The sequence below is a fragment of the Pseudorca crassidens genome, chromosome 9 (genome assembly GCF_039906515.1).
Source record: "Pseudorca crassidens isolate mPseCra1 chromosome 9, mPseCra1.hap1, whole genome shotgun sequence".
NCBI lineage: Eukaryota > Metazoa > Chordata > Mammalia > Artiodactyla > Delphinidae > Pseudorca > Pseudorca crassidens.
The window spans coordinates 83,402,495-83,415,103 of NC_090304.1; the positions used below are offsets into that span (position 1 = coordinate 83,402,495).

General features: G+C 34.5%; 1 protein-coding gene across 11 annotated transcripts in view; it reads left to right on the top strand.

Moving 5' to 3' along the window:
* The window catches only part of GRIA4 (glutamate ionotropic receptor AMPA type subunit 4), a 515,605-nt gene extending 502,996 nt beyond the window's left edge, over positions 1-12,609 (top strand). For 5 of the 11 annotated variants that reach the window (XM_067750880.1, XM_067750877.1, XM_067750873.1 and 2 more), the window contains 3 exons: positions 3,275-3,389; positions 5,584-5,718; positions 10,110-12,609. In XM_067750880.1, coding sequence (XP_067606981.1) covers positions 3,275-3,389; positions 5,584-5,718; positions 10,110-10,274 — 415 coding nt within the window. In that variant the 3' untranslated portion in view covers positions 10,275-12,609. Of the gene's footprint in view, positions 1-3,274; positions 3,390-5,583; positions 5,832-10,109 lie in introns of those variants that run through there. The other 6 variants (XM_067750878.1, XR_010946264.1, XM_067750879.1 and 3 more) reach the window with 6 other exon arrangements.

Below are 12,609 nucleotides of genomic sequence, written 5' to 3' on the forward strand. Positions count from 1 at the left end.
ACTAATTGGCAATGAACCAATTTAAAAGTTTCATTGCAAAGTCTAAAACTCATATCCCCTTTGATTAATCTGATATGATTTAGTCTGAGCACAAATGATACACAGAATTTTATGCCAATTTTTATGTGAGTTGTTTAATCCAGGTTCTAGTTGGAAATTTTGGCAATACTTGTAATCATCAATGACCCATAATGCTAATAATATCTACAAAATTATTGATTTTTTTCTGTTTGTTTTATACTTTATTCTCCTCCTATATATATAAAAATAGGCATACTCATGGATGTGGATATTCATATTTAAGTCATTTTGTAAATGTTGTTACCAAATAATGAGTTCTTTAGGAATTATAGTAAATCTCACAATACCCAGTTTTTAATTTGGCATTTTGAAGAATACAGTCCATTCCTGACTTTAAAATATGTTATACTTGCAAATGGCCTTCTCCCCAGCCATGGAAACCAATGCAATAATAAAGGGATTATTATGGAACATATGCATTCATAAGCAGGAAAAAATGTTGTAAACAAAGACCAGTAAGGGAAGCTAACCCTTGGAGAAGGACTCTCCTAGTAATGAATTTCTTGCTCAGTGCCTGACATTCCACCAGTTGACCATTAAGCTTGGTTGTTAATAAATATCTATTATTCAAAATTCCAATCTAATCTTATCCTGTAAAACCAGACTACTGGAGTGAATAGCAGAATGGACAAAGAGGCAAGGGGAAAATGAAGCAGGTAGGAGAAATGGTCCTTAAGAAGGAAGAGAGATAAGTCAAAGGCAGTCTTCATTTAATCCAGGGGTCCCCAACCCTGTCTGCAACCTCTTAGGAACCAGGCCACACAGCAGGAGGTGAGCATTGGGCGAGTGATAAGCTGCATCTGCCACTCCCCAGCATTACCACCTGAACCATCCCTCCCCCGACCCCTTGGAAAAATTGTCTTCCATGAAACTGTTCCCTGGTGCCAAAATGGTTGGGGACCGCTGATTTAATCCATATTTTTGGATTCAAAATAGCTGTCCCATCTATAAGAAACTTTAAGGAAACTGCTTTCATTTTCCTTCTCTTTTCAGCATTAAGTCCTCCTCCTCCCCGCACAACCCATGCAAGAAGTACAATATAGACTAATATAAGGTACTTTACACGTGCGTTAAAAAGGCTTTGGTGAGCTAGCCTGGGGACCTAAAAACCCTTAGTATCAGTTAAACAAAAATGCTTGTTCTGGATTCAGAATAATTTAAATGTAATAATTTTACAGAGCCCCTACCCTGAGTCAGATATCCTTGTAAATATTTTACAAAGATGAATGAGATGTGGCTTCTATTCTCAAGGAGTTCACAGTTCACCAACCAACCCTCAGGTGTAGTTTTGTAACAATCATTTCATAAATGGAAGTGGGGGATGTAATGTGGGGGTGGGGAGGTTATAGACAGTAAAATCTAGATTAACTGGGGCTAACCAAGAACCCCAATTAACCATAATCCTCACCCCACACCCAAACTCAGGTTTTTAGTACAAAGCATTAAATCATGCTGACATTAGATTTTAATCCAAAAAACAATATAATATTTTATGAATGTGGCAAGTGCATATGCTTAAATTGAACAATAAACCTTGTAAGATCTTTGACATTGATACAAAAATTTAATTGAATTCAGAAACCAGATAAACAAAAACTTATATTTTAGAAACTTTTTTCAGAAAAACAGTACCAAAAAAAATGGATTTTAGTTTAACTGTTAATCAGAAAACTCAATTAACCAGAAACCCCTATTTCCTAAGTCTTCTGTTGTTAATATTTTCAATTACACAGACCATTACAAACCCTGATTCAGGTACTTCCTAGCTGACTAGATGAGTTAACCTCTCTGTGTTTTGGTTTCCTCATTTGTAAAATACAGGTGATAATAGTAACTAAACATGTAAAATATTTTTAATAGTCCCTGGTACATAGTGAGTGCTCAGTAAATGTTAGGAATCATCATCACCATAATTATTAATGCATTACCTAGTTGTGTAGATAGGTTCATAGAATTAATCCCTTGGTAACCAAATAAATGTATGCTGTGTTTCTCCAAATGCACTCAATATTTCCTAGAAGAAGTGAAGCATTAGGAGATACAGCCAGACAAAATGATTGTGGCAGCCTTAAAAATGTCAAGAGGAATGCAAGGAGTCTCTCTCCGAATGTAAAAGCAAAAAGAAACGAAAACCAAACAACCACAAAAACAGTAACAACAGAAGATCCTAGGCGTTACTGCTTCCCATCCATCTTTTTAGGCTTTATTCTACACACACAGAGGTTAACATGGGAATGAAAGCCAGAAGAATTCTTAGGTTCCTCAGAACACTGACACTGACTGACAAGTGAAACTTTCCTCTCTGAGACTCCTTGTATAATATTTAGTATTGAAGGACTCAAAGACAGTAGAAAAGAAAAATGGAATTTTATAGTATGAGGAGTTTGTCTGTTTATAAAAATCTTGGTTACCCCTAACCTATCATGTATTTGTTCTAAGAATTTATAGAATATATTATAATTACTGCACTTTATACTTAGAATATATTCATATGGTAGACTCAAGATAGATGAAAATTATTTCTGGTGATATTATTTAAGTTAAATACTGCAATTCAGAAGGAAAATATCAGCATGGGCTTATACTTTAAACTAATGATTTACATATTTGTCTTATAAGGACTTTCCTCTGCATGAGGTGGCCCTTTGTCAGTAACACCTGACTCACCTTCCTCTTTCAATTAGGTCTTGGATGAGAGTGGCAAAGGAGTCAATTTAATGATGGATACTGTAGCCATACATTTAAGGCATAGAGTAAAATTCCACTAGCTGAATCATAATGCCGGCAAGAAATGAAACCAGTCCTACCTAGCTTCTATTTTAAGCCTGTCAACCTATAGCCACTTCCATTAATTTTGAAAGAAAAAAAGGAGCTTCTGGACTTTGAATGACTCCACGTTTATGGTGGGAAAACTGAAAATGCTCAAGAAACCCAATCCAGGCTAATAGTTTTGGATTCACAGTAATTGCATACATTTTATTTAAAAATCGTCCCTAGCAGTATGTGCCTGTTACCTAAAGCGATGGAGCAGGCCCCAGTTTTATGTCTGATTTGAAACCTGGGCCTACAGTACAAGACATAACACCTACTGTGGCCTCTGCTCTGTCACTTTGCCATGCGATTCTAATGTAGTTTTACTTGAATAACATAAAATAACATATATAATGTTATTTATGTTATTTTCCACGTGAAGAACTCCTGTAAACCTTGCCGTTTTGAAACTCAGTGAGGCAGGCGTCTTAGACAAGCTGAAAAACAAATGGTGGTACGATAAAGGTGAATGTGGACCCAAGGACTCTGGAAGCAAGGTCAGTCGCTGCAGTTCGGGGCCTCCTCTTGTGCTCACAAAGCAGTAAATGGGAGCAATTGTCAAGAGTATATGGAAACAGTAAAAACTAAATGTTTCTCTATACACTGCCTAAACTAGAAGCTAATGTCATAGATTTAAGCCAAAGGGAGTAGCTTCTCAGAAAATTGCAAACTGCTCCTCAATATTAAGGCTTTTAAATAAACAAATTAACTGTAAAAATATATAAAATAATAAAATTCCTATATTATTCTCAAATATACGTACCACTAATAAAAATAGTGCTTTTGGATTTGGTTTTTGTTTGTTTTGGAGGCAAAGACCATGAAATGTATTATTTCAAGAATTGATGTATTCTCAGAACAGGAAATGGGGAATTGATCAGCAGTCATCTACAGAAAGAATATTTTAAATATTAAATATATTTTATTCAGGAGTTCAGTCTTTTGTCACCATTTTGCCAAGCATTCCACTTTAGTTTGAAGATGACCTATTATATTTTTGTTCTGATAAACAGAGTAAACCTTTCAATTCTGTTCTAGCAAAATTATTTTAATAAATCAATGTTTACAAATAATATCTTCAGCTTCTAAGATCTCATTCATGAATTTTTTTTAGAACAATGCAGAAACCTATAGGCCTGATCATGTTGAGTACAAATGAAAATAGTGTTACAAACAGTTATATTTTCATTTAAAGAAAAAAATGTAACAACTTATCAGTGAATCTAAACACCTGCACAAATTAATAGGACATAATGCCTGAAAGGCATTGTTGAGGATTCTTGAAATCTTCATTTATTTTTTCCTGTATCTTCTTTTAGAAAGAAAAAAATTATTGGTTATTCTACGACATTAAATAAGTGACTTACATATATAAGAGAACCTCAGTTAATTTAAGAAAGAGACAAAGTAATGTTAACTGATCTCTATTCAGGCTTCTCCCCGTGTTTCAATCACTTTTGTCTGCCTTTGAACCAGAGTGGAATGAGAAAAGCTTGGCCAAATAATGAAATAGCTATTTCAAGCCCTTATGTAAAGTTAGAGAAGCAAAAGTACTTAATGAGTGATTATTTTTAAAATGAAGTTACCCTAAATTTTTGGTCCAATCAGTTGATGTTATGGCTAAGAGAACAGTGTACATAGTAATTTTTAAAATTAAACCTTCTCCTAATAAAACTATTTAAGCTTGCACAAAACACACTGCTGACCACGGGGCATCCTTCAGGTAGTCTACCCAAAATACTTATTCAAATAATGTTATATAACATATATTTACAATTTATGAAAAATTATGAATTCTTGTTACAATTTTAATTGCAATTATATGCTTCCATATTTCAGACTATTTCTGAATTTATTATGAAATAATATGTATTCTAAATCTCTGGAGAATAATATGTCTAAAATATTAACTGATCAAGCATTTTTAAGCGAAATGGAATCATATTTTAAAGTCAATAAAAATAGTTATAAATCTGTCCATAAATAATTTAGTTCTCAACTGACCGTGGAAACATTTGTATATTTTTAAAGTACCTTTTTAAAAAGTTTCCAATGTGTTGCATATATAGTTATTCCTAAATAGTATATAATATGTTAAAGTTGACACTTTCCAGGAGATTTCTTAAACAGATGTGACTAAAAGAACAAATAACATATACCCTAGCACACTATTTGCATGTATTTGGTAAAGTCATGATGAACAAAATGTGAAACTGCTAGCTTAAAGTCCCTTAGTTCTTTAAGTAGGAAGCATGCAGTTAAATTTATTCAAAAGAAATATCAAAAATTAAAAATGTTTTAATGGAGGGAAAGCCAAAAGAGGTTTCCTTCACATGTAATTGGGTTTTTAAAATGTCATTTTCAAACTTAACAATAATAAGCCCACTTCTGCCTATGCTTATATATGGCTAAGTATAGTGGTTTTCATTGTATATTTAGCAATGATAAATGTTATAGATTTTATTGAATGTAATTACACACAATTTATTGGTAATCATCATAACTTCACTTCTGCCAAGACCTATAAGCTTTATGTTTAAATCCATAAAGCTACACCAGTGACTTATACATGTTAAATAATTTCAGGTTAAATTAAGCATTTACTTTAATTAGCTGTTTGGATTTCATGTGTTCTTTCATCTTCTGGATGTGACTTTGCACAGTTAACTCAAGTGTCTTTATCCCCTCCAGGACAAGACGAGTGCCTTGAGCCTGAGCAACGTAGCAGGCGTCTTCTACATTCTGGTTGGCGGCTTGGGCTTGGCAATGCTGGTGGCTTTGATAGAGTTCTGTTACAAGTCCAGGGCAGAAGCGAAGAGAATGAAGGTGGCAAAGAGTGCACAGACTTTTAACCCAACTTCCTCGCAGAATACCCAGAATTTAGCAACCTATAGAGAAGGTTACAACGTATATGGAACCGAAAGTATTAAAATTTAGGGGTAGGACTTAGGGCCTACTACAGTGAGTGGGTGATGCATTCTGTAAATGCAGTGTTGTGACCTGTCTGTGGTGGTATTGCTTGCTTCTAATTTACAGCTTTACATTTTTGAAAACTTCAGTGCACTGTTCAGTTTTCTCTGGCTGCAGATGTACTGTTCGAAACTTTATGTTGCCAATAGATATCTGCATTGAAAGTGTTCAAAAGACTAAAACAAACTTCCAGAATTGCTCTGTAAAATGTTTTAAACAGTATATTCTACCTGAAAATTGGGAGAAATTTGAAATTAGATCTGGGTTTCCTTGTACACAGAACAGGCTAATCTTCTCTGGAACAAACTAGTTTTAAGGTAAATGCTAACAAAGTAAGCATAAAACCTGTTTCAAATGATCAAAGCCTAGACAGTTGCCTATTTTTAATAAGGTTGTGTTGTTTTCTGAGAAAATATATGTAAAATCTCCAAGGCACATAGTAAGCACTCAATGAATTTTAGCTCCTATTCTAATTTGTTTTATATACATTAGCCATCTTTCTATATTTTTAAAGAGTGAAACCCTGCTATTTGTTCATCTGGCAGTAGTCCTTGAGTCAGACCTTTAGGCAGGAGTGATCATCAGAATATTGACTACAATCCACATTTATTAGATGAAATTCAACTTTTATTTTCACAGCATCACTAAGGTGAACAGGCATTTTAGGCAATTTCTCCATCAAAGATGTCAGCAATATATGTTCATTAGGAGAGACACAGTAAAAATAAAAATTGCAGTGAGTATTTATTGACTTTTGTTTTCATTTCAATTGCTTTTAAGTAAGCCAGATCAGTCCCACTTACACTCTTTCATCATGTGACAATAAAAAATTATAAGCATTCAGTAAAATATAGGATGGAGGTCATTTTTTTTAAGACTAAATGTCTAGTACTTTTTCCCTCTGATAATAGAAAATCGTTTTAAAATAAGATCTGGAAGCATTTGTTGTTGCTTTTCTTAAAGTCGGGTATCTAAATTCCATTTTCTGAAATTATATATAATGGCCATTCTATTAACAATGATAAATGAAACTTTGAACTCCCAAGAGACACTTAGTGCTTGAGGCACCCTAGAGTCAAACCCAATATAATTTTTATAAGAATAAGATGTATACCTGAGGTTATGCCAGGTAAACATGCTTGATTTTGATATTTATTTGTAAAAAAAACTACTGAGGGAGTTCCCTGGTGGCCTAGTGGTTAGGATTACGGGCTTTCACAGCTGTGGCCCAGGTTCAGTCCCTGGTCAGGGAACTGAGATCTCACAAGCCTGGTGGCATGGCCAAAAAAAAAAGCTATTGAAATACTTGTTAGTCTCTTAAAGCAAAGAGCAAAAGCCATCCCTCTTTAACCAAGATCTAATTGCTTTTATCCATAATCTAGAAATCAGTGACTGAGTACAACTGTACATAGATAAGCCCAAAGTGGTTCTTTCCAAATTTTGTGAAAAAGAATTGAGAACAAAATCCTCAATTCACTCAGATCAGAATGTTTAGAGTATGTCTTCTAATAGCAGAACAACAAATTATGATGATGTCAAGCTTTCTTAGCCATTATAATAATGCTTTCAACTTAATATTTATAGAATTGTGGAGAGATTTTTCCTGAACTGCAAAAAACAATATCTGAGAAGTTTTCAGAGACAATTATTTGGACTTCATTCTGTGATGAATTTCATAAGATATCGTTTAAAAGTTTTCTTTAGCATAGCAAATGCATTCTAGAAAAATTCTAGAAATACTCATGGATGCTAGTTCAATACAAAGTTCTGGGAAATTGCTAGAAAGAGATATGAATTCCCAGGTTATGTACATAAAATTCACATGTAATAAATGTTTTTGGAGTCAGAACCTAGTACTGCAGTTCATCACATGAATTGCCTTTAGAGCTGAACTTTTAAGACGATAAATTTCAAATAAAAATAAAGCATTCAGGCTCCCCTGGTGGTGCAGTGGTTGAGAGTCTGCCTGCCGATGCAGAGGACACGGGTTCGTGCCCCAGTCCGGGAAGATCCCACATGCGGCGGAGCGGCTGGGCCCGTGAGCCATGGCCGCTGAGCCTGCGTGTCCGGAGCCTGTGCTCCACAGCCGGAGAGGCCACAACAGTGAGAAGCCCGCGTACCGCATAAATAAATAAATAAATAAATAAATAAATAAATAAATAAATAAAGCATTCATATCCATATGACTTTTTAAAAGACTTAATGGCATTCAGAGCAAATGAAATGATCTGATTCTGTAGAGAAGACTTGAGAGCAAGCATTTTCCATTGTACTCCCATATTAAATGGATTTTTCCTTTCAAAAATTCTATTGACCATAATTATGAAAATGACTGATAATTTAGATAATATTGTATCAGAATTTCAAAAACAAAATCTGAATGTCTACTTTAAAAGTGATCATCCCTCAAGGGAACACCTAATTAAGGTCACAGCCATTGGCCATAACATCCAACCAGAACCAGAACCAGACTATATGGTAAATTTATAAGAAAGTTTTCCAGTTTGAGTAGTCTCAGCAGGGTCACACAAAGATTAATAGAAACGACATTTTATGTAAGAAGCAGAAGATATAAGTATAGGAAATAAGAATGCAGAGAACTAAGAATACTAAGATTTAAAGAGAGAATAAGAAGTTGTCAAAGACTTATTAACACTCAGTTGCATTAATCCATAGAGAAGGAGAGATTACTTGAGAGTACATGGAATACTTCCTGTTTTGATATTTTCTTTTCCTCATAAAGGCAATCAAGAAAATAAAGGGAAAAAAATAGATTTTATGGCAAAAGCTTTCTGAAAAAATCACAATGCTCTTATTAATTATATTTTAATATTTCCTCTTCAAAAAACTTTAATAGATTTTTTAAAATAATTATTTTACTTAATATTAAATGTTGAAAGGGAATCTGAAGAAACAAAGTCAGACTGTCATCTTGGTTTGTTTTAATTTAGGGATGAGTAATTTCTATAGAGATTGTCTCCTGACTCCTGATTATAAAGATAAGTAAAATTTAATTTTTGAGACTGTTTACTAAAGGTGAACTATAATAATGACCTCAGTGTTTATCATACATACATCAGTAGCAATTTGACTTCAACTTTCTGAAGTTATCAGGGTAACTGATCTCAAAACCTTCTCATTATAACAGTTTCTAATCCAATTTTTATTTCATATTTAATACATCATTATTCTAATATTTAAGTTACAAGGCAGAATAAATACAGGGATGGAATTTCCTAAAGAATTAGGTAAACTTAAATTCATAACAGGGAATTAAGACACAATATGAGTTATGAGAAAGTTATGATAAGCCACAACAAACTTAGGGAATATCTCCTTTACCTTATTTCTTCTTGAGTTAACATTAAATTTCAGCTACTAGAAAGATTTTAACATTAAATTTCAGCTACTAGAAAGAATTTAAAGGCAATGAATGAACAGCAAGTAGATTTCATAATAACACTGCCTGTTTCTCCTCAGTGTAGTATTGTTACCTTCTACCTAATATGACAGAACAAGAATATAATGAGACCTGACCCCATAACATCAATCCGGGAACTTCCCCAGTGATGACCGTTCAATGAGGCATTGAAACATGCCCCCTTTCAGTGCACTTCCCTTTAACCACTTAAAGCTTCTTAAAATATGAACTTTAACTTCCATAGTAGGCATAGAATGAACTTTATGTCACTAATTGTCCTATTCTGGGTCATATCTATAGCTGCTGTGAATGAATGAAAGTATCTGTGGATAGATCTGTGTTCTGAAGACAGGAATATCTGTCATAAATAGTCTATATATATATATAGTTTGGTTAGACAATTCATCACAATTTTAAAAGTACAATCATTTAACTGTTAAGACATTTTATAACAAGAAAAAAAGATCCAAATAAAGAATGTTGTCAAACCTAAAGAAGCTTTTAAGTTGGACTAGAAATACCAGGGTGTAGAGTGCAGCAAGTTGAAAGATGTGTCCTGCCCAGATTTGCCAAACAAAATCTTGTTTTATGATTTTAGAATTAGTTCTTAAACAGATAGGACCACAAACTCTAGAGTGATTTATTCTTCCAGGTAGTTGAGCTTTTCTTTCCTGTGATAAGCAGTTTTCATATGACCAGAAGAATATGGAAAAAATGCAGATGTCTAATTATTGATATTTTGGTGTTTGTTGTGTCATATTTTGTTGAAAAGACAGAAATATTGTAACACTCCACATTCTTTCTGTTTCCTTTCCATGCAACCCAGCTGACCTTTTCTGAAGCCATAAGAAACAAAGCCAGATTATCCATCACTGGGAGTGTAGGTGAAAATGGCCGCGTCTTGACACCCGACTGCCCAAAGGCTGTACACACTGGAACTGCAATTAGACAAAGTTCAGGATTGGCTGTCATTGCATCAGACCTACCATAAAAACCAAAAAAATAATTGAGTGCCTTAATTAAACTGTGTTGGTGACTGATGGAAACGCAGCCCTGAGGGACATGCTAAGTGCAGGTCTTCGCAAACCAATCCTTTGGCTGAGAGCGGGAAGTACATCCTAAGGCGCTGAACATCAGCAGCAGCAACATGTGCATGAGCTCAGCTCGGAAACCCAAACTCAGATTTTATATCAGGAAAACTCAAAATTTAGAATTTTGGGGGGGGAGTGGGTGGGGGGAGCTGGGATGGGTGTATCAACAGCAACAGATTTCACTTGAGTGAACTTAAAAACTAATCAGACATGCGAGTTAGCACATTAAACTGTGAAGTTCTTGCTCAGAAAGGCCTCAGTCTTCACTCCAAGGGATAAAATAGTTACAGAAGTCAATGAATATGCTAACCTGTGTCTCCAGAACACCCATATATTCAATGGAAGACTATCCAGCCAAGAAAACAAAATCACTAAACTCTGATAAGAAAATAATAAACAAACACGTAAATCCTGTGAAAAAAATTAAAGGAAGTATTTACACTTACTTTGGAGAAAACAAATACTGAAACATGCTTGCTTTTTAACTGACGTAAATTCGGTAGAGGACAACACAATTCTTTTTTCTAACCATCTTAGGGAACAATACATTGCAATAATTGAAATAAATGCCACCACTGTAAGAAACTTTAGAGACTTTTTTAAAATAAAAGTTGTTGGTCATCTTCTTGTTTGCTGTAACCTTCACTCTGTCACATGAATCAGTGTCCACAGATTACATTTTTCTCACTACCAGGAACAAAAACAAAATGAAGACAACTTTAAAGTAAAATCATCAGTCCACAATGTAGACTCAGAAGAGCCTACGGGTCACTCATATTATCTATATTATTTATAATCTTGTTCTGTGTACAAAATTGTGGTTTTTGTACCCACAAAAAAGAATAAACAACAGACATTCTTAAAATATTTACAGAGCTTAAAGTTTTTTCTTATCATTATAAAAGTTATTTGAGAAATTGTAAGACTATAGGTGGGATTGTAGAAGTAAATTGTGGGCCATATTTAAAAATGTAGCAAGCCCTTATTATTTTTGCATAGTAAGCTACTCTTTTTAACAGATCTTTGCTTCATTAGCAGTTAAATTGTCAAAGATGGAGTATTTAAATTGGGGAATGAATCATTGTCATAACAGCAACATACCTGGTAATTATGTACTGAAATTTTACTTGGCTGTATTTTGCTGCATAAAATAATGTGTCTCTTGGGCTTCTCTCCCCATTCCCATTGTTCCATTTAAATAATTTGAAGGCACTAATAATATTTTGTGGTAGACAACGTATGAAGAATTAGTCTTTGTTGAAAATTATACATGTTTATTTACAAAAATCACCTTAGTTATGTAGGGATTAAATTAACTTGGTTCAAAAGGAGGTTTAGATCATTTGAAATAATAAGTACCATAACACAGATAAACATCACAATACTTAGAGATCTTGGCAGAAAGCACAAGATAGGATGATTTTGGAAGTCTGGCCTTGAAGGATGAGTTGAGTTTTCATAGGTGGAGTTTTTACAGGTGTTAAAAACCTTATAGGTGAGCAGTGACCCAAAGTTTGGCTTGTCAATGGATTGTTTAAGGAGTATATGAGCTGAAGAGAAATGGGTGTGATATCATGGAAGGTAAAATTGGAAAAGTTGAAAGACTGATCACCTTGCTTCAACTCTCAAGATTCTCGTCCCCCATTCAATTTCTGTGCTGCAGTAAGAGCAATCTTAAAAAGTGCAAATCTGATAGCTTACACACACACACACACACACACACACACACACACACACATAGAGTTCCCTCAGGAAAAATTGCAAGCTCTTGAGCAAAGCAAATGAATTGCTTTATAATCTGGCCCTTACTTATTTCTTCCATGAATTCTCTCCCCTCTACCCAACTTCTGCTGCCCATAAATGAACCTCAAAAGCAGGGACACTGCATTTTCTATTTCCTCAAACTATAACACTTCCCTATTTCCTCTTTACCTGATTCACTGGTACACATTCTTCAGTACTCAAATCATATTTTACCTGCCCCAGGAAGATTTCCATGACTATCTACCAGCCCCTGCCCATGAGACTGAGTTAGGTGTCCTTTTGATGTTTTGTCCCCATCACAGCACTTACCATACTGCATTGTAATTGCCTGTGTACTTGTCTGTTTAACTACTAGACTGTAAGCTCTTTGAGGGCAGGCACTGTCTATCTTGTTCACAGTTGTATCCCCAGCACCCAGCACAGTGCCTGGCATATTGTAGGTGCTTAATAAACATTTGTTGAATGAATGAA